Source organism: Thermobia domestica, chromosome 2 (assembly GCF_964235325.1).
Source record: "Thermobia domestica chromosome 2, izTheDome1.hap1.1, whole genome shotgun sequence".
Lineage (NCBI taxonomy): Eukaryota > Metazoa > Arthropoda > Insecta > Zygentoma > Lepismatidae > Thermobia > Thermobia domestica.
The window spans coordinates 334,037,664-334,061,102 of NC_137455.1; the positions used below are offsets into that span (position 1 = coordinate 334,037,664).

The 23,439-nt window shown below is 36.3% G+C and overlaps 1 protein-coding gene across 1 annotated transcript in view; it reads left to right on the forward strand.

Annotated features, from left to right (window-relative positions):
* Positions 1–23,439, forward strand: part of LOC145679531 (trypsin alpha-like) — a 34,031-nt gene that overhangs the window by 3,121 nt on the left and 7,471 nt on the right. Inside the window, exons 2-5 of the mRNA XM_081750109.1 lie at positions 12,853–12,994; positions 17,620–17,779; positions 19,397–19,602; positions 21,959–22,158. Coding sequence (XP_081606235.1) covers positions 12,853–12,994; positions 17,620–17,779; positions 19,397–19,602; positions 21,959–22,158 — 708 coding nt within the window. The remainder of the gene's footprint in view (positions 1–12,852; positions 12,995–17,619; positions 17,780–19,396; positions 19,603–21,958; positions 22,159–23,439) is intronic.

Sequence of the window (23,439 nt, forward strand, 5' to 3'; positions counted from 1 at the left end):
TATTTCTGTCTATCTAATTTGATAAAATGAAGATTATTTAATTTATTACGTACAAAAGTTTAGAAAAAATACCTTGACGTAGTGTTTTTTTCCTTGTTGGAAACTTTACTATGTTTGCCATACTCTCCTGTTTGTTGCCTGAAATAAACTTATAATAAAATCTCCTGGAACTCTGTTCTGATTGTTTGCGAAAAATGCACATATAAAGATTTCAATCTAGTTTTTTCATGTGCAGAATTAGTTTTTAATGATTTTATGGGATTAATGGTGATTTTTCCAATCGTTTGAATATTTACATAACATCTTTCATTTCAATTCTTTATTTCACACATTACTGAAATGTATGTAATGTTTGTTGTTTTTCCATTCTTAATGACTTTTCAATGCAAATCTAACGATGTCATCCAAATAAAATGTAAACATCAATACATTCTTTGCAAAAGCTTTAAAATATGAAAAGTAAGAAATGAAACAAAATTGAAGAGTACACATGAAAAAAAGGGGCTCATTGCATTTTTTTTTGCGAAAAAGCCTAAATGGACACTACCTGTTGGTGCCAGTTTGAACTTTCAAATGCACTACGAATATTATGTAAACAGTGACTCGAAGCAGAGAAACTTACACAAGAAAAACAGCTATACAAGGAAAGAAGGGCCCTATTAACATTTTAAATTGCTTGTCCTGGAAAAAAATAATGTAAAATGTCGATTAGCCCCTTCTTTCCGTGTACCTTCAATTGTATTAACTACTTCAGTGGTTCTCAACCTTTTTTGACTGACTACACACTTTAATGAAAGTCCAGGACACCGCAACACACATGTTCGATATTTTAATTATAAATAATAATAATAATAATAATAATAATAATAATAATAATAATAATAATAATAATAATAATAATAAGTGATATAATAGTGAAACCTATGGATTTTTATAATGACTCTATTTAGCACTGAGCATTACTGCTCCGCTGGGGTGTTAGCTGGTACGTTCTGAACTAATTATTATTAAATTCTTCATGATTTTTTAAATTCCAAAATTTCGCGACACATCAGCGTATTGCGACACATCGGTTGAGAACCACTGAACTACTTTTTCATAGAAGTGAGAATATTCGGTATTTTAAATGAGAAAACAAGTTCATCGTCTATTATCAACACGAACTTAGTACACCCTTGTTTCATTTCTTTACTATCTTGATATGCCCCCAATATTTTTGTGAGGAATGTACGTATATCTGTTGAACGTATATATTATTTACTTTATTCTAGAAAAGAATCTTTATTCTTTTTGAATTATGTAAATCCGTTTTGATTCTGATGAACTGGGTCATTTTCATACAATACGACGTATTGAAGAAATGTAGAAATATTGCACAAGGTTATTTCTTTTCCGTTTATGTTACAGTTTCCAAGGACTCATTTTATACCTTTTAGTAATTTGAATTTACCCTTTTACCACCTTGAGGTTATTTTAACTTTGTATTATTTTTATTTTTTAATATTTGTTTGTCGAATCTGACTTTCGTTCTATGAAATTGAACTTTTAAATAACGACGAGTCTTACGTTTTCAAAAGCAAATTAAAATATTTCAATAACGAAATGGTTATGACAGAAAATTTTAGTGAAAGTTATTTTCTTCTTAAATTTGTCTATCTACATTAACAATTTATAAAATATTTTGTAGAAACACTCTTAATTAACCATTCTCAAAGAAAATTATTAAACTTATTCGATTTCTTTGTTTAATTTTCTTTAGAGTATCCAGACTATTGCGACAAGACTTATTTATAGTGTTAAAATCTCTTTGATTATTGCAGGAGTTGGATATAGAGCTCGCACGTTCTTCCTTTTGATAACATTTTAATTCCATATTCTTTAAAAAAAAAAAAAAAAAAAAAAAAAAAAAAAACTATTGTATTGACAATATATTGCACGTATAACGCATGCCTTCAATTGTTCATTTTGCCTGTGTTTAACGTTAAACAACAAAAACTTGCATATTATTCTTCTCAAAGTAATAATTTTAATTTTTTTAAAACTACATGCATTATTTCAAACTAAATAAAATAACTATTTGGTACGTTTTGTAGCATCATTTATTCACACAATATCAGAATGCAACAAATTGTTGCCTACTCACCATTGAACACTATATGCATTTGGAATACGCGTCTTTTATTGCTGAAAAAAAAAATATTTCTCAGTCAATGTTTACCTTTTCCCTATATTTGGAGACTGCAAAATCTTGTCAAAATATTTTATTTCAAGTTAATTTGTTAAGAATTATAACATAATAATTATTGAGTTTCCCTTGTGTATCATTACTAATGTTTCTAAATAATGCAAAGTGTTTTAGACTGGTCTGTGTCATCACATTTTTTCTTGCAACAAGTACACTTAATACCTGCAGGAAATCAGGATGACACAGCGTTGGTACTACAGCCACTGTGTTGCATGATTGCCTTCGAACTACCAATTATCCCGTCTGGATGAGAGAAACTTCATAGTTTAGGACTTGTTTTAAATGCTACATTACTTTGATACTGTTTTATAATTATTAAGGCACTATTGTAAGTTTTAAACACTCAGTTTCATTCACGTACAAACAATAAGGTTTCACCTCGTTTCACTTGGACACCTAACACTGTCAAGTAGACACCATCCGGAACGATTAGTTCCAAAGGCACTGGCGCAAATCCCGGGGGGTGGTGGAGGATGAGGGGGGACATGCAATCTTGGAACTAAGGGACTGTCCCCCCAATAATCCAATTTGAAATGTGTTTTTTTGGGAAAAACGTGATGATTTGTGCCGGTAATGCACTGTATCGATAAGCGTTTTTTCTACCAATTGCAACAATAACACGATAAAACGTTAAAAAGCACTAGTTAATATATTACATAGGACTATTATGTGAACTGTATTGTTCAAATATTTCGTAATTCATTGGTAATACTAATTATTCATACATCTGGAATAGACGTTTAGTCTAGAATCAGAAACACTTGTGTATATGTACAATAATTTACCTAAAATTATACATTTCTTTGGCAATAATGATAGAATTGCCTTTCGGTATTAATTGAAGGGCGTGAGGAAATACAAACAATTATTTGGACTAGACAGAAGAAATGAACGTAGCTAAATGCTTATCGATTTCTGTAGGCAACATGATATGGTCGTGATGAACGTGATATGGTTTAAGAGAAGAAAAACCAAACTGTACACGTAGAAGAGTCCAGGAAATAAGAAACGCTACCAATTCGATTACATCCTTGTCAAGCAACGTTTCAGGAATAGTGTAGACCGCTGTGAGACGTGAAAACACTACCGGAAGCAAATTGATTCGGATCACTGGTGCAAATCAAATCACGGGGGGATGAGGGGGACATGTTCCCTCCAATCTTGGAACTGGGGGACTGTCCCCCCAATAATCCGATTTGAAGTGTATTTTTTGGGGAGAAATGTGATGATTTGTGTCCGATTGAAACAAAAGAAAGTGAGATGAGATTGATGTCCTCCTAGAATAAGCTTCACATCTGCCCGCCTCCCAATGCTGAAGACAACTCTGCTCTCCTGATCCTCCACAGCATTGTTTTCAACTTCATAAATATTTTGAACATCGCTTAAAAAATATAAAAAAAGTTATGAGAACGGTCTTACCCGTCCCCCTCCCAATGTTAAGGCAGATTTGCGCCGCTGTCCAAAGCAACGAATTCTTTAGTGGAATGAAAGGATCGAATCTCTGAAAGGAACGGGATTGACTTTGGAGGATTCGCTCATCGAAAGGAAGAGACGGATTGAGACAGTGGATTTGGTTAGTGGAACCAAAAGACGGAATCACACGACACAAGTGTGGATATCAATCCAGTTGATGGATTGATATAGATGGAATCGGACAAAAGAAAGACTGCAAAACAATTAGACAATGTGTAACAGAGAAAGGAAAAAAGGGTCTACTGCGAGTGTCTAGAAACAATCAAGCCTTCTTTATGATTTTTGGGTTCTCAGAATATTCTGATCATCAAACTGCTTTGGGAGTGGGGAGGGTGGCTACTATAAGTCTTACCAGAATGTTTCTTGACTGTTTACTTATCTACAGGTGTTCAGGGTTATCAGGTCTACTGATTTTTTTGTATTGCTATTTAGAAAATGAGCTTTTTGGTGTAACCTATGTTGATCCATCGTCAGGTATTCTAATATAAAATACTCATTGATTGTTTGATTGAGTTTTAACATTACAGTTCAACAGAAAGACTTTATGAGATAAGCCCTATTGCATAAGGTGAGATCCTAAACATTACTCTGACTTTTCTGAAAGGCAAGCACCTTCGCTGGGATCGAACCCGAAACCATACGAATATTAATCACTTTGCTCACCTCTAAGTTAAACTAAAAGTTTGATCATTATGAATAAAACAAAATATCGCTTATAGCATGATAATATGTCACAGCAATTAATACAGGAATTTAGAATCCTGTCCCAGATCTTCCTACTGAGATGAAATAATGAATAAACAGACCAGAGAAACATGGGATAGAAAAGGGAGAATATACTTCAACGTTAGGTGAGTTAGTGACGTACGCATTGGAGTTTTCGGGGTTTTAACCTCCTTTGACTAAGATGATAATTAAAAATAATTATTTACCATATTGATATTGTAAAACTTCGTCCCATATAGGTATAGGTAGAGCGTTAATAAAATGAATGTCCGGAATCGACTCCCATTACCGGCTTTTATTATAAAATTTCCACTATAAAAAGTATTTTTACAAAATACTGTACAAATCATCTCTCCAAGATTGCAAGGTTAGTTACAGGTAGTCTTTGACCGTAAGGTCGTAGACAGGATCTCTACAGAGACCCGTAGGAGGCTAAGCAGAGTGGAGTTAAAGACCCTATGCTCCGTGGCAAGCAGAGGAATGGTTGAGTGGTCAACAGAGCCCCGTATCAGGCTAAGCCAGGAGATAGGATATGCGTAGTCCCGAAGCAGACTAGAGGCCCTGGGGTTAGGTTACTCCTAATGTTCTGTGGCAAACAGTAGGAGGATCACCAGAAAACTGGTACAGAATTGTCGTCGTCCAGCCAATTTATAGAGGTCCTTGGGCGGCGGTAGCGCTTCTGCTCCGCCGTTATCACCTGCTCCATGGGAGGGGCCAGAAGCCCGTCGTCTGCAGGTGATTGTAGATCCATCTGGTGTGTAAAATCCTCTTGCTAAACCATGTGGTGGTATTTTTGCCATGTTATTAAAATAATTCAGTCTATTCAGAGTATGGCCTCTATGTTTGTAAACATTGGCGCGAAGAGTTGTTTACACACAACATCACGTGGGACATTACAATACATATTATACAAACACCTGAAATTATACAAACTTGAGCGCATGAAGCCCCCCTTGACGAACCTCTGCGTACATCACAGGGTGAACTAATATACTTTCCAAAATTCTGATCATTCTACGTTAGGTTTCTAAGGCAAGGTTGCCAATATTTAAGCAAAAATCTTCAGTTAAATGTCTCTAAGGTTCTAACGAAAGTAAATGATTATGAAAGAAATTAACGGAATTTGATGGTATGAAAATGTGGGAGGAAACAGGTGAGCCCCCCAAAAAAACAGTAACACAATGATATCCATCACGAACTCTCATGATATGGTTTCGCACTAGGAGTGACACTCTATGACTGAGACACTGCGACACCCCACCAATAATTAGTACAGCCGAAAAAAGACATCAGTGTTGAACTCCATCAGGGAAGTAGCGGCAATAATAATAATAATAATAATAATAATAATAATAATAATAATAATAATAATAATAATAATAATAATAATAATAATAATAATAATAATAATAATGATATCCTTTAAGTTTTTGGGTTGCACAGAACAAACGGACTACCGTTGCTTTTCATTGTTTGTCGCTCTTAGTTGCACGGCAGAGTTACTCCTTGAGGGGTGCTCATCAGTCCCCCCTTCATTTTTTTACATTCCTCAAAAGACCACAGAAATCTAATAATATTCTTCTTCTTCTTTAGTTTAATCTTTAGTTTAATCTTCTTCATTAGTTTAATCTTCCACGGTTTTGCACCGAGGCTAAGGGAGACGATGGTAAGATAGATGCGTGATAATAGTGGAATGACGAAAGTGGGAGGAAAATGGGTAACCCCGAAGATAAATCCACTCACACAAATGAAAGATGAGATCGAACCAAGGACCCCGTGCGCCAGCGGCAAGTGCCACCATTGCCTAATACTAAAATTTCTCTGTAAATTCCTTTATTACTTAGGAAATAGTACTTAGTTACGTATTCTATATTGTCGAAAAGAGTGTGTAAAATTGTTTTAAACCAACATTAGCGTTACAACGTTGTTAGACTTAAGAAACGCGAAAACCGTAACCAAGATAAATATGGATTGTTTTATTGTCCGGAGGATCGAACAATAAAATTTCTCACGTAAATAATGTACTTTGCATATATACACATAACATTTTGTTGCTTATATCCAGATATCTCTAGTTCGTGGAGTCTATGGATCGTTTGAGTTCGCGTCAAGTAAAATTTTGTGGTCCACAAACACCATGTGCGTGATTTTTTCTCGAAATTCTCCTGTTTGTTTCCGCTTACTTCAATCCAACATTTCCTTCATTACCATCATCATCATCTTCCTTAGCCTCAGAGTATAAACGTGGTAAGTCAATTTTTTTCTAAAATAAACTGTATCCTGACATGTTTGTTTGGTTTTGAAATTGTGCACAATAAAATAAAAGTAAAAGAGCATTATTATAAAAAAAATGAAAACGTATTATTAAACTTAGTTTAAGTACCTTGGATTGAAGTAGTAACGTACACAAGAGCTTTGAGGTTTATTATGGAATAATCCTCTTGAGCAAGATATTATGGAATAATAAACTTTTACTATGCTAATTTACATATATACAAAGATCATGCTTGTCGTAAAATAATAAAATTGACTGCATGAATACTCCTTGATGAAATTCTGCATACACCACTGGCTCGAACTATGCAGGACACAAGTCATGGAGTTTAACTTACTGTAGAGATATTGGATTTCCCTCATATTATTAGTATTCAGTATAAAGATAATTCAAGATTTAATAACGATTTTATTTTTAAAATTTTTTTCTTTATTTTCTGTGGATGGTGAAAAACAGCCATAACTTTTAATAATAAGACAGTCAGCAAATATTTTAAAATTCTCTTTTGCAGACGATTCCTCATTCTTCATTCTTTGTAATTTTATGTAACTTATGTGACCTGATGTAACCGAATTGTTCTGTAACTGTTGACAAATAATTAAATAAGTCGAGAATTCCATTTATCTTGCATTTTCCTCAATTCTTACCCGTGCGTACTTTGGATGTTTTCCGTATTTTCGACGGCCATCTTCCTTCTTTGATTGGTATAAAAACGTCCCAGAACCCGGAAGATGGGAGAAGCCCACGAGAAGCGGAGAAGTACACGAGGAGCGAGTGTGAGCAACAACAGGAGAAATCTATTCCAACTTCCACGCCAATTTGGTACAGAGGCTAAGACATGGAGACGATCAGTCGACGTCCAGAAGCTGAGGTACGGAACACACATCCAAAGCCCTAAACGCCCTAACAATCTTCCTTTTTCTTTCTTCCCAAACCAAAACTCTCGACTTTCTTTTTTAAATATTTGTTCTTATTTATTACAAGTTGCGTGCCCTGCAAACTAAAACGCTCGTCATCTTCTCAGATACCTCTCAATTCTACCAATGAGTTATATTTCCCAAAGTAACGATTATCGTTTTTCTTTTTTTCAAAATGACGACGAAAGCATCCCAACGGAATGCAAAAGCGTAAGATTACTTTGGGATGGTATGAAACTATCGCATGTGGATCCACTGACACATCCACGGGGAGGGCTGCGGCGACCTCGTCCTCCTCCTCAAGACCATCTTTTGATAGAACTATATATAAAATAATGCACCACGTTATTCTGAATTAATGTAAAACTCTTGTATTTTAAGCCAACATTATTCGTTCAGGAGGGAGTCTACCCTCATCAAACGATACTCCTGGATCCGCTAGTGTGTAGATCCATCATAATGCACAGACTGACTGTTTAGAACATATACTGTATTTTCGCTGTCAAGTTAGCAAGTTTATTTCAGTTTTTCATCTTCATTAAAGTCAGGGATGATTTTAAGGTTTCGCCCGGGAAGGCTTACCATACGTCCGAGATTCAAGCCTGTGTTCAGAAAAATGTCTGGGATTAACTAATGTCCGAAATTTTAGGATTAGTCAATGTAAAGCCGAGAAGTTTCGCTGTATTTGGTCGTGGTTGGCTTGCAAATCTGTCTTGTGCGGATATTATGAAAAAATCAATAATGATCAAGTGTTCTTCGGAAATTTAGAAAATTATTAAGACAATTATAGAAATATATTTTAAGTAAAGACAATGAATATAACCATTTTTGGAACATAAGATTAGACTTTTTTAAGTTCTCAATTACCACAAACCATTCTAAACAATGTCCGGGATTGGTGCCCAGAAATTATGGTAATCCTATCCCGGCAGATTTTGAATACTCGGAGGGTGGAAGTAGTACTGCGAAAATACTGGTAATCCATTGTGAATACGGTCAAAGATACGTTTCGGGGGGGATATTCCTCCTGAGCCACCACCTGAAATCACCCGCGATTTGATTATATTTACTGAAAGGCGAAAGGGAGAGTTTGCGCCCAAAGCACCATATTATATCTGGTTGAGGCAATGTATGAACTAGTGGCCATTAAGAGAGAGAAAATATGACAGAAGATAACACATTTTGCTTAAAAATAAAATTTTGCTACAAAATTTTAGCAACACCGTACGTAATTAATACGGTTAAGGAGTCGGGAAGTATACTATATCGTACGAAGAGCAAATTACCCATTTGTACGTTCGAGACCGTATGTCTGGCAACACTGATACAATAGGTGGCCACCAAATAACAAACAAGAGCTAGAATTCAGGAAGAAATTAAACTTTCTGTGCGTATGAGTGTGTCTAAAAAGTTATCCCTTTCTACACGCTTTCTTCCTCTCCTCACAAATGCAAATTTGCGATAACTTTAATCAGATAGTAAAAGTTGTTTGACTCGTTTGACTGCAATAAGGAATCATTGGAAAGATGTATGGGAACTCGGAATTATTCAATTCATCGGAACCAAAGGATTCGATCCAGAGAAAGGATCGGATCCTTGTTTAGAGGAACCGGATTGAAAATCCAAGAAACTCGGAATCATACAACTTGCCGGAACCAAACGATTCAATCCAGAGGAACGAATCCTTGTTTGGAATGGATGGATTTTAGCTGTATTTTACACTTTTTTGTAGTTTTTATAATCAAGAAATTGAATTTTGTCATTGATGTTTCTATTTTCCATAAGTAAATAATATAGAGTAATTAAAATATATTTGTTTTTCTCTAAAGATTACTCTTGGGATATTAATTCTTTCTTGGAATGTGTCAGTAGGCATATGTCCAACTTCCTTCTTGGGCCATATATCATTCTAATATGTATGTCAAGATAATTTATAACCGTTTCTGATTGAATAAAAGATGTATTTGTTAGTCATGATCCTTAAGAAAACACTACGTAATCTAGAGTTCATCAGGCTGTACTGACAGGGTCCGTGGAATAAATTAATCTCACATATAACGTATAACCATTCTCGATTTTACTGAACTCGACTCTCTGTATTAATATGAGGTGGTACCTCTGTAGTTATTCTAATTGCAAATTAATTATTTATATAATTCTCGGTATTTTTTCGTGCCTAATAAATTTGTATTACTAAACTTAATACATTGATATGGCATATTTTAAAATTTCGTACGATTTTTTTTCACTATTTTATATTTTTTGAACCATGTTACAATCAGTGTAGTATTTACAGGCACAAACCCGTGCTCAAGTGCAATCCGGCATGAGAGAGAGCGTGTTGAACATGCAAGAACGTTCACGCTCTATGAAAACTTGTTGTCTTATTTCAGTTGCTAATATTTTGTTTAATGTTTATAGATCGCTGTTGCAAATGATCACTTCTTATGCAAATGCTTCGTGCAATTGTTAGCAAGTATAACTGTGGACTTTAATCACTACCCGTACTTCCTGTCTCGGTACGGAATGAATTCGACTAAAACTTAATTTAAGTATTTTTTTTAATAATTAGGTCCGAAATAATTACAGAGGCATTGCCTTATATTCATACAGAGTCGAATTCAGTAAATTCATGAATGACTAATCAATTCATGCCTTTTATTCAATCAGAGACAGCGATAAATTATTTTGAAAAACTTCTTAGAATGATATACGCTCTATAGAAAGTCCACGTACCACGATCAAGGTTAAATCTGCGGTACAGAGTTCAGTATCTTACCTCTGAGCCATCTTTGTACTTGGCATGACACTATAAGGAAGCCAAGATCTACGGATATTTTACTTCTGACATTGTGTTCTTCCGCCTACCAAAAGGAAGTATCCCATATACCGCGACAGAAAATTTGTCGTGGTATAGTAACGGTATAGAAAATTTGCCGCGGTGTCTGTAAAGTGGTCAAGCCCTATAATGTCTTTACTATCTAATAAATAAGATATAACTATTTCAGGGATGCAAATAACCAATCGCCCACTCGCCCGGGGCTAGTTCATTGATGCGGGTGAGTATTTAATATCATACCGAAGGTAAGTAAATGATTTCTATTGTGGGATGTGGGCCAGTATCTTTTTTCTTGGGCTGGTAAAATTTTGTTGCTTATTTGCATCCCTGAACTATTTATATTACTGCAAGTGGAATCATTTGAACGTTCAAGGAAGTACCCTTTGTATAATGTCCGCAACGCACGCCAGTCTAAACAATGTCAAGAAGTAACCATACATTTGATTATTAATTTAGCTATGTTATTCATTTTGTATTGTTGTTAATCAGACTTCCTTAGATTTAATAGCCAAAACTGATTACTAGAGCCCATACTTTTATGTATTATCAAACCCTAAAATATGTACATAAATATGTAGTAAAAATGTCTGAAATATGTAAACAAAAATGTAAATTAAATGAAACATGTACTACAAATATATTTTTAACATTAATTCTCATTTTCTTTAAATGAATTTCCTCACAAATAGATATACTTATTTTTAAAGGACTTATAAATATGATGATGATGATATAAAAATTCAAGTTGCAATATTAGGATGCTTACATCAAGTGTTCTTGTTTTTCTGTAATGTACCTTCAGATGTTAACCACAGTTTGGATATATGTAATCATTTGATTTACAATATGTCACCACCAGGTACATTTCAAAATGTTCAGAAGTAATTTTTGTTGCCTACAATTTTTTCATTCAAAAAGCACAGAGCACTTAACAATAACTCAAGCCTTTATAGCGCCAGTAGCTTCGAAACAAGAGAAGTCTGTCGCGTTGTGATACCAACAACGCATTCAGGATAGATCTATCTCCCTTAAACATCTCTCTCGTGGATGTTACCCTTTTTAGCCCGTTTGAAATTACAGGCCTGGATCCCAACGTGGCTTTTGTGAAAATCCCAATACGTTAGCGTAGGGTCGTCAAAAATCATAGTGTTCATCGTAATGGTACGTGTAACCATCCGAATAGCCACACAGGCAGCATACAGCGCGGTAGCCTGTCGTAAAGATTCTGAATATCTGGCAACGCTCACTGCAAATCTTGAGATCGAAGCTCGGCTGTAGGCTAGGCGCCGTCTCATGCATCGTAGAGTGCTCGATAAAGCTTAGATCCTGAAATCCAGTAGGCAGATATTCAGCTTACCTCACGTTTACGGACATGGCACACATATCTGTTACTGTATCGAAGACAAAAAGTACTCTCATTGCCTACTGCTTCTGTTCGACTTGCGCCATTGCACTTTCTTCCGACATCACACAAGACGTTTATGACTATCAGTTGATTTTGGGGTAATTGCATGAGGGGCCACGGTCATTCTTATTGCCCTGCATATTGCTCTCTTGTGACTCTGATAATCCTTCTGTCCAGGCGGTCGCCGGAGCATATTGATTGCACTGAGGGTCACATATGCTGTGGCTACCTTCTGCCTTCGATCAAGCACATCATGCCACCACTAACAAGACACAAACTGTACAAGCTCCAATTTTGTGAAGCAAGTGGTCGGACCTCACAGTCCTACCATACGATTTAATTGAACACTCGAAGATTCTTAATTGACACAGACGTTCGCTGACGTAGTCCTCGCGTTCCAGACACAAATCCACACACAGACGATTTGCACGAATAACCATACTTCTGGTGTAGTACAGTACATACTTCTGATCTTCAAGCTACTAACAGCATACCCTCAACATACGATACCATCAGACTGCCCTCTATGGTGACCGATGTGCTGAAAATTTCAAATTAAGATCATCATTTTCGACCACAAACAAATTCTGCGCAACAAATTTTGCTGGAATCGGAAGAAGTATAATGAGTATTCTAAAATGCGTTTCCATCAGTGTATAGTCTGGTTCAAAAAACTGTTCGTCAGAAATTGTAAGAAAAATTTTAATGGGCCAAATAAAATCTACATTTGTTTGAATGAATTTAAATTCTTGGTAAGAGTACACGACATTTCGAAGAGATGTGGGGGCCAGGTTACTTTTTTTAAAACAAGATTGTACCTTTCTCATTTAAAATCTACATTTTTCCATTTTACTATCTGTGAATGATACGTTCTTTCAATAAGTTATGTACAAGTAGAAAAAATGTGTATTAGAAAATTGTAAGTAACACACTGCTCTAGCGAAACTTCATTTATTCATTTTAAAAATTCAGCAAGACGGATGTGTTTCTGAGAAAACGCCTCCTCCTTCTGACGAAACACCATCTACTGTTGAGGAAACATCTGTTGGTGATTCCACTTCTGTGAAACCTGAAGATGTCTTAGAAGCAGAAGCTTTTAAACCTCCAGATTGCAGTAAGTAATTTTCTATTATAATATGTAGAACAGTAATGACCAATTTATAACGCTCTGTGGGTCAGGACAAAATAAAAGCCATAATTAGTGGCCAGACAAATTAAAAATAAATAAACAATGGCGGCAAGTTAAAATTTAAGAACATATTATATGCATATCATGTCTTATGAACATTTGTTCTATCCTACAGTGGCGTAACAGAGGGGCCGCAGGGCCTGCAGTGCGGGGAGGCCCGCAGGGTTTGGGGGTCCACCGCGAAGCAAATGGCAAGAATTAACTTATAGGCTACAAAAAGTAAGCTGAATATGGAATATCCATTTCCTTGAACACCATTATTTGCTTTAGAAAAGAAAAATATGCTGTGGGTGAAAATTCATCCATTCTAGCAACACCAATTTAAAAGAAATCATCTTAACTCTCGAAGGTTAAGGGAATAATTTGTACTCTTTTCGGTGAGTATTAATTTTAATTGTAATTTTATTATGTTCCATGGATTTATTAACCATTGTCTTCTACAGGGACATAATATAGTGGGAAGTTAATGGGCATGGGAAGGGGGCCCAAAAATAATTCAGCCGGTGGGACCGACAGTTTTGCGTTACGCTACTGCTATCCCATGTATATTGTTTCTTGTTTTGTGTTTAGGCTTCACCAGTTAGGGCCTAAGCTACAAATATTTGAAAATAACTGAAATTTGCATTCTTCTAAAAATTATCTCAGTATCAACTGCCTTACGTTGTAGAACGGGATCGTCAGGGCCGGATATACGAAATATTGCGTCCGGGTCAAACACGTACATCTGCGCCCTTCCTTCTAATTTTGAATCGAAATGGCGCCCCCTACATACTCGCAACCAACTGCACCCCTGGGCAATACGCTATGAAGCCCAGAGCATGCAGTTGGAAATGACTAATGCGCTATCAAACCTGGAGCATGCAGATGGAAATGACAGATACGCTATCAAACCCAGTGCATGCAGTTGGAAATGAATAATGCTCTATCAAACCCGGAGCATGTAGATGGAAATGACTGATACGCTATCAAGCCCAGAGAATGCAGTTTGCAGAGTATGAAGTTAGAAATTATTGATATGCTATCAAGTCCAGAGTATGCAGTTGGAAATGACTAATATGCTATCAAGCCCAGAGCATGCAGTTTGAAACGAGATACGATATCAAGCCCAGAGCATGCAGTTGGAAATGACTGATACGCTATCAAGCCCAGAGCATGCAGTTGGAAATGACTAATGCGCTATCAAACCCGGAGCATGCAGTTGGAAATGACTGATACACTATCAAGCCCAGATTTTTCCGAATTCTGAAATTTTTCCGAAATCCGGATTTTTCCGAATTTCGTAATTTTTCTGATTTTACTTTCCGGATTCCGGAAAGTAAAAATTCCGTGATTGACCATCCTTACTAAATACCCTATGTGAGAAATCCGTTCACATTGCAGTTTTTCATACAGCATAGTATTACAAGATAAGGAGTGATTTTGCATCGTAACAATATGGAACCATATTATTCGATTCAGCTCTCACTCTCAGAGAAAACTTCTAGATAGTAACGTATATCCAACCTATTTCATGTTGGAAAACAACTCCACCTTTTTCATAAATTGTTTGCAAAGGAGTGTGTGTTTTACTTCACTTACATTTATAATTTTCTTTATTTGTTGCAAGTAATCATCTTCCGTCAGACACGCCGAAACGAAGTTCCATAAGGAGTAGAAATTCTACCACTTTATTTTTTTCTCATAAATTTCAGCTGCGTTCTGTATTTTTTTAAAAAAATAGCTTCATTACGTATTTGATTTTATCTTCTAGGATGAAAGTAAAAGGAAAGCACATACTTTGATCCATACTGCTTTTCTGGCTATAATAACAGTGACTTTTGAAGATTTCTTTTGATTATTTCTAACATATTCGTTAAGTATAACTGCTGCATCGTATAGAAAATTATTTTATTTGAACTACTCTTTCTGCACTCGTGGAAAGATCACTTTAATGAAAAGCATTTGAAATAAGCCTAGCTTCTGCATAGGAAAACTTGTTAATGCAACTTAGAATCCACTAGAACTCCGAAACTCCCCTGCCCTCCTTCACCTCAGCTCCCATAAAAACCTTTCTCTGCTTCTGCAATATTGAATTAATCTCCATTTTATACATCTAAGGGTATTTCCGTTATTTCCAAACTTCAAGCAAATGGATAATAGTGATTAAGAAAGAACTCATGATGTTCAACATTTCGTGACTTTATGTCTCTAACGATCATAATAGAAATAGAAAACTTCTCTTCGGTAGTAAGTTCAAAAATTTCTATCAACAAATAAGTTTTTTATTATTTATTTATTAAATAAGAACATATATATATGTAGGCCTATACCAAATTTTATGATTTTATTCATGATTATTGAGAAACATACAGGGTTCGATTTCCTGTGGGGGTACAGTTGAACGACCAAAATGGTTCGGATTCCACTTTAATCAGCGGGTCCACGTTTCCTTTAGCCTAGCAGGCATAACCGTGGGACGTTAAACTAAATCAGAAAAAAACAAACAATATGTAATAATAATTAAATTTCCCCCTTCCTCCTTTTGTGGTGGAATTTGTAAAATGTATTCCATTGATCAGATATTCATATTCTGTATAGATAACAAAGATGCTCCATATAATAAATTTCATCGAAAGGCGCCGATCCTGGGGGGTCGAGGGGTCCCGGGTCCCTCCAAAGCTCATGTGGGCTCCCCGCATTGTATTTATGAGTGTTGGGAGCATATTGGCGGAAAGTGTTAAAAGTTAGTGCACATGCTGAAAAAGAAACTGAAGAGCGTTGCGACCCGACTTCGATAGGTCCATAGTTTTGGAATTATGGAGCTTTAAATTTCAATTTTTCATGATTTCAGCAGCCTATAAGTCCGGAAGGAAGCGTTTGTGCACCCAAGTTGGTCTATACTTTTTGTTTTATCTTGGTGTTAGGAATCACCTCCCAAACGTTGTCGGTGTTGTTTTGAAACACCGAATATATATACCGAACACCGAACACTGAAACACCGAAACACGCTTCGGAATATAATTTCAGAAGTTCATGAAAAGTGAATAAAGTGTTCTAGCAATAAAAATGTCCATCTGTTCCATACCTTATTTTGTATGAGACGATTCAGAAATATGTAAATTTCCATCAATTTGGGATGGCTCTTACAAAATTCGTGAGATATTCGTATTCTGTTTATGCAAGAGCCGTATCCATAATATCTCATATACATGTTCGCCCGAAGAAAATTTTCTAGTTAGGGGGCTCAAATCCCTAGTTGCTATATTACATTTGGTATTTTATATTTGTATTAAGAAAATCTTAAGAAACTTAATATATTTTCGTGAGCCAGTTTGGGGACTGGGGACCCACTCTGCCCTCCCCTTCATGCGCCCATGCTCATATATTTATGTGAAACGATTCAGAAGAAATACGAAAACTTTTCATTCATTCTAGATGGAATTTCCGAAATCCATGCAAGTTAATGAGAAATCCCTATTCTGTTTCTCAACACCAATTTACAGACATCGGTTAAACAATTTTCTGAATTTAAGTTCAACGATTATTCATTTCATTTGTAAGTGTAGTGGTTAACCATAGTGTTCAAAGATAGAACAAAGAATATTCTACGGTAAAGCTGTTGTCCATACTTGAATTTGCCCTGCCTGCATTGTTTACTGAAAAAGACATAATTTTCTTGTAAAATACCAGGAAAAATCGACTACACTCTAAATGTAAACAATTACTAACACCTACATGGGGTACCGAAAAATGAATTTTATTTTTTCTCCACTGCTACTATTTTTCCATCTGAATTTTATCACATGTGAGTAATATATGTTTTAAATCGGAAAAAAAATATTTATATTTGATCTTACCTTCCTTCAAGTTAGTAAACAAATACGAGGTGTGCCCGGGAAATAAGTTTACAATGGCTACTATTCATTGAAAAATGTGTATTTGACAAAATGTTTCTGTAAAATATTTAGTGACATAGGGGTTATTGGTATATAATTGCTTCCATTGTGTAAACATTTGTTATATCGGGGTTCTAGCTTCTGTATCGCACAGTCGTAGAATTCTTGCGCCTGTTGCTGGATCCATATTTCAACTTCGCTCTTGATCTCTTTTTTGTCGTGAAAGTATTGTCCAACAAGATGTTTGCATAAACGAGAACAAGAGATTTGTAAATATCTGCTGTACGCTTTCCTTGTGCATGGAGAATACGAATGACGTAGAGCACTTGACATTTGGGGCATTCTGATTCGGCGCAGCCATTGAAACACTTGTTACTCCGCACTAGACTCTACGTAGCAATGAGAAACAGCCGCGAGAGGGAAGAGGAAGGCTCACAATGGAAGCCAGCATAGCCAACTTCCACGAAAATGTTACTTGTTGGCCTACAGGATTTGTAATCTTATTTTCCAATACGCCTCGTACTGATATACCATCCATTTACTATAAAATTGTAGTTATTGTTTAATAGAAATAGTTAGTTTCTTGAGATGTTGATGATCACCCATATTCGGAAGAATTGTATAATATCAAATTCATAACCAACATGGATTATTTACAACTTGTCTTTCCAATAGCTTGTGGTATAATAAATGTTGAAGGTAGAATTGTAAACGGGCAAAAGTTGAGTCCACATAAAATGCCATGGTTGGTAGTACTGTTGATTGGACGTACGATTTGTGGTGGATCAATTATCAATGCCAGATATATTCTCACAGCTGGACATTGTGTACTCGCGTAAGTATTCAAAATTTAACTATTTGCTACCTCCATGTTGAGATTTTATAATTTTATGACTTGTTATGCCCTTGATTTAAACAAATACAGACAACCCTTGAATTAAGTAAATAGGTCGTTCCAAGAGTCTTTGCGCATGTTGAAATTTAGAATAAGTCGAATTTTTGCCATAATTTAAGATTTGTCGCAAATAGGTATGAAAAAGAATACTGTTTAATAATACTGCAATGCGAAAGCTGAATTACATAATATTGCAATGATCTAAACGTACTCCCAGCACCACGCTCAGGCTGTAAACAACTTCAGACAACAACCACGAAAACGTTATCAACCATCGTCAACAATCGTCAAGTAACGAAGTTGAAGTTAGCAACATTTCAGGATAAAAGAAGCCACAGTGCCGCAGAAGGTATCAATCTTCACCGATTGATCGTCGCCTCCACTCTCTAGGACGTTTGGTGTTTGAGAGCTTCCTTTCGCTTGGACGATGGATCCTCGCAAATAATAATAATAATAATAATAATAATAATAATAATAATAATAATAATAATAATAATAATAATAATAATAATAACAATAATAATAATAATAATAATGTTTCATTATTTTCACTTAGCACCGAGTTTTGTCTGTCGTAAAAGAATGAGGAGTGCGCGGTAATTTTAATACTTGGAGTTGGCAACTATGCAGAGTTTCAGCCACCCAGCACCTACGTCACTAGTTGTAGGTAAACAAAATTAACTTCTTGTTTGGAAAAATGGTCTCGCGAAGAAGTCCGTTCAGTTATTCGATTTCTGTGGACAAACATGTAACCGCGCGGTAGAGGTTTACGGAGAAACTGTAATGCTTCGTTAGCATGTCGCAGAATGATGTCAAAAGCGTTCGTCTGGTAGAGAAAATGTCAACGACGAGGAGCGCAGTGGCTGACCCAGTACAACATCTACAGATTTGAAAACAGCTCGCGTGGAGGACCTGATTCAGGAAAACAGGAGCGACTTTCACCTGTTCTCGCACTTGAAGTAACACCTAGGAAGCCATCGCTTCGCTTCAGACGAGGAAGTGACTACTTCGTGACAATGTGGTTTTTACATGCAAGAACATGATTTTTACCGGGAGGGAATCTTCAAACTCATTCCACGATGCGACAAGTGCCTCAATTGATATGAAGACTAGCTATGTTGAAAAATAACCTAATGTATGTACTATCTGTTGGTTGTATTGGTTGTATGAAATAATATGTACATGTTTCACTGCAGACTTTGTAACCTTACTTTCTGATCACTCCTCGTATAAAAAGAGGTCTTGACTTGCTTCGTCATCTTATGAATATATCTTGAACGCTTCAATTCGTGCCGTGAGGCAAGTTGAGATTAATCACACACTGGAAAATATTGCCCCGTTTAGTTAGCTTCTATCAAAAAGAATAAAAGAAAACATAACAGTATGGTTAGATTTCCACTACTTTATGAATAAACCTATTCGTTTAAATGAAAGTCATTAATATTTACTAAAGTTATAAACAACTTTTGATGTGCACTTACTTGCAGCCCACCCTGTATATTACTGCAGAATTAAAGATTAAAGATGGTAAGTTAAACGCCTAATTTTTCTTTTCAGAGCTCGTGAGAACATTACAATAATTTTAGGAGCTCATGACATCGGAAACTCAAAGGGAGCTAGGACATACACTGATTACTATATCCAACATGGACTGTACCGTGCCACACCTTACGCTCAGTATAGAGATATTGCAATTGTGCGTCTTAGACAAGACATCAAGTTCAACAGACTTGTTAGTCCTATATGCTTGGATACCATACAGAGTAAGAATTCAGAATTTACCTTAAGTTTAAATATCAAATATTATTTTAAATTGTTTCTTTCTGTTAGTTATTTTGAAATGTTCTTCGAAATATTAGTACATATGTTGGTAAAAAAGTAGTGGCAACACCTCTTACTTCAGAGGGGTGGGTCCCATCATTGTAAGAGTTCCGTAGCTGATAAGGAAATGTGAGACGAGAAAGTGTGACGAGTGTTAACGACTGTGTTATTCAGTCAAAAGCAGCAGTGCACTGAAGTAGAGAAGGAAAGTGAACGTACCATAACAGCATGTTTTGGAAAGACGAACAACGTAGGTGGATCAAGATTGAAGTGGCACATGAGCACAGTACACAACGTCTCAGATATTTCGTGACCCATGCGGTGATGCAGCGTTGCCGCATCGTACAGTGGTGCGATGGGCGAAAGTGTTTAGTAAAGGCAGGGATGACGTTCAAGATGTCCATATTCTAGAAGATCTTCAACGAACAACAACACAATTCAGCTTACCTCGTTGCTGCATGCGGATTGTCGATTGCCTTAGCTCCAGAGGTAGGTGTGTGCCACAAATGAGTGATACACATACAGCACGACATTCTTGGATTCCGCAAAATTACAGCGCATCGGATGTTGCATCAAATCGTCGAGATGCAGCAATGGCATTGCTATACACTTGCACAGAAATTCCTGAATCGCAACCAGAGGGAGAGTGAAAATTTCCTTAGAAAGATTGTCATTATGGTTGAAATCTGAATTCGATCGTATGATCCACAGTGGATTGGCAGCAATGAATGGAAATTTCCGGACTCCTCTCGCGCAAAGAGCATGCACCCTGCACACAGTGGTGATGTGAAAGTGATGTTCATTATTGCATTATTGCTTACTATATCCATGGGATCATATTGCATCATGCTATATCTCAAGGGCAGACGGGCCACGGTTTGTAATCTACTGTTGCATCCTCTGTCGACAACACCTTCGTCTTTCACTCTGGAGATAGCGACTTCACGGAGTTCCATCATGCTTCATGACAATGCAAGATGTCACATGGCTAACACTGTAATGGAGCTCCTACATTTGTGGTAGTTAAGATATGGTAACCAGTGTTTCTTCCAGACATTTTTGGAGGGCCACCGCCCCCTGGAGCTCTGAGGTTGCTCCCCGGAGGAGACCAAAATAATACGTCTATAATATAATAATAAATAGAATAGTACCAGTAGTGCCCCCCGGAATACTAAGTTTGCCCCCTCGGAACATTTTTTTCTGAAAGAACGACTGATTGTAGCATCCGAAGTATTCACCTGATATGAGCTTGTGTGGTTACCACTTTTGCTCTAAAATGAAGGGATAACTTGGCGGGAGGCACTACGACGCAAAAGAAACCATTATCTGTGCCATATTGCGGTCCCTACGGGACATCAAGAAAGATGGACACGCTGAGGGCGTATAATGCCTTTCATATGTGTGACAGGAGGTGATAGACATGGGACGCGATTACTAATAAAACTCCAATTGACCAAAGCAGTATATATAGTATATTTTAAGATTATATATTTGTCTTACAGTTTCGGCTGTGTAACATAACCTTCCTCAGGCACATTATCGTATGTAACATAACGCTTTAGATGAGTGGTTAGAGTTGTGCTTTCCTAATCCCGCAGTTTGGGTTCGATTCTCCTCCTCGACATTCACACTTTTTGAAGATATGTCTGAGGAAGGTTATGTTACATAGACGAAACTGTAACACAAACATACAATCTTAATATATATATATATATATATATATATATATATATACTGCTTTGATCAGTTGGAGTTTTATTAGTAATCTTGAATTTTTCAAAGCTATAATGAATAATTTATAAGGGAGGCGATTATGTTGAAGGAATGTAACTGGTGTTCTTCTGTGCATAGCAACAATAAACGGAATCCACAATAGTATGGTATGTATTTTTTCGCTAGTACAGTATGTATAAACAAATACAATCACTGATAGATTGTTGCAACGTTATACGGTAGACGTCAGCCGCCTTATGCAGAGTCGTTTTGACCTATGATTAGCGTCATACTAAAGGCCTGACTACTGCAGGAAACATATATTAGTCGATCTCTTTAGTATGGCCCTAATCACGCGTCAGAACGACTCTGCACAAGGCCCCAGATGTTGAAATCGGGTTACTAAGAGGATGGACCACTGAGGGCCGGACTAGCAAGAGTATACAGTATTTACTACTATGAGTATAAGCCCTTTTACTAGAAACATGAGTTTTTAAACAAGAGTTTTCTGTGCATGTTTAGTTTATATGTTGTGGTAGTGAAATACACGTAACAAGATTTTAATAGTATTCTTGTGTTGTGCAGGTATTGAGCCCAATGAGCCATTGACAGTTGCTGGATGGGGAAAACTAAAGGAAACGGATAAATACACAACAACAAGTCCTCAATATACTTCTGTTAACTTTGTGCCTTTGGACGCCTGCAAAAAGCCTCCCTTTGTGTATACAAATATATTAGATTATGATATGTTTTGCGCTATTGGAAACGATACTGATGCTTGCCAGGTAATCTTATGAAACTATAGCGTAAGGAATCCGAGATTTCTAGACTATGTAGAGCATTATACAACTTTCATTTGAACTATCCAACAGTCAGCAAAGTAAACTAAAGATAAAAATTAAATTACAATCATTAAACACATGATCTTTAAATTAAACTAACAATTTTTCGTATTACGCCTACCTGTGATGATTTAAGATTTGCCACATTTTATATAGGTAAAATTATGTTCTTCAGCATTGCACATATTTTTTGAGCATCACGTAATGTTTTCATAATTCTGAATTTCTTTTGAGTGTAGTACGTATCAGAAGAATGTCCCAATAATAAAGAATATCTTTAATTTTGCGCCAATTTTCGTTTTGTTGTTTCGGCAAAGGTTAGCTAACGACCATTTGCCCGAGAGTTCTTCAATTTGTATAGGTAAGTGATTTTCCTGAAAATAGGACACTTATGATGATAATGTTTAGGCAGCACTGGAAATTTCGTGGTTTTCATGAAAACTCTATAGTATGAGGGTCATTCCATAAATAATGCACACTAATTTTTATTTATTTACATGTTATTTTTTTTAGTTTATCCTTACATGTTTTCAATATAGTTTCCTGTCCCTCAGTGACCAAGTCCCCGTCCAGAAAGCTTCAGGAGGTGGAAAACAATGTTCAGGCATAATTTGTTTCAGCTTTAGATCGAAGTTTGGTTGACTCATGTACGGCTGTAGGGAGCATGAGGTAACACCTTCCAACTGTATTAGCAAACTTTTCACTTACGACGTTCCCGTGAGCAAGGCTTTCGTGGAGAACGAATGGTCCAGACTTAAGCACTAAAACCTGGATTTATGCAATCTTCTGCTCAAGTTTTGCAGGAATCAAGATAATACATTGGTGTGACACTTCTTCTACATGGAGATCTGTCTGTTATAATGATATCTTGATGATTGTGGACAAAAAATAATAATTTAATTGATCTATGATTGAACTCTTCGACATTTGGTTGATCGTAGGGTTCTTGCATCTTCGTTTATACTCACACGACCAAAATTGTACTAGAGTCCATCGTTAATTCACTGCAAACTTCCCGTGAAGTATTATGAATTTCTGTCGTCTCTTCTCCATGTAATGTTTCCATCTTAATGTACGATCTCTGGTAGTTAACAGGCATAATACCCAAAATGCCTTCAACTCTATTTCAAGCACTTGCCACAGCAACGTGTGTACACTACGTGCGCACAAGTACATGTCCTGTTGCCTCATGAATTGAAGTTCAAATGACGCAAGGCATCCTGC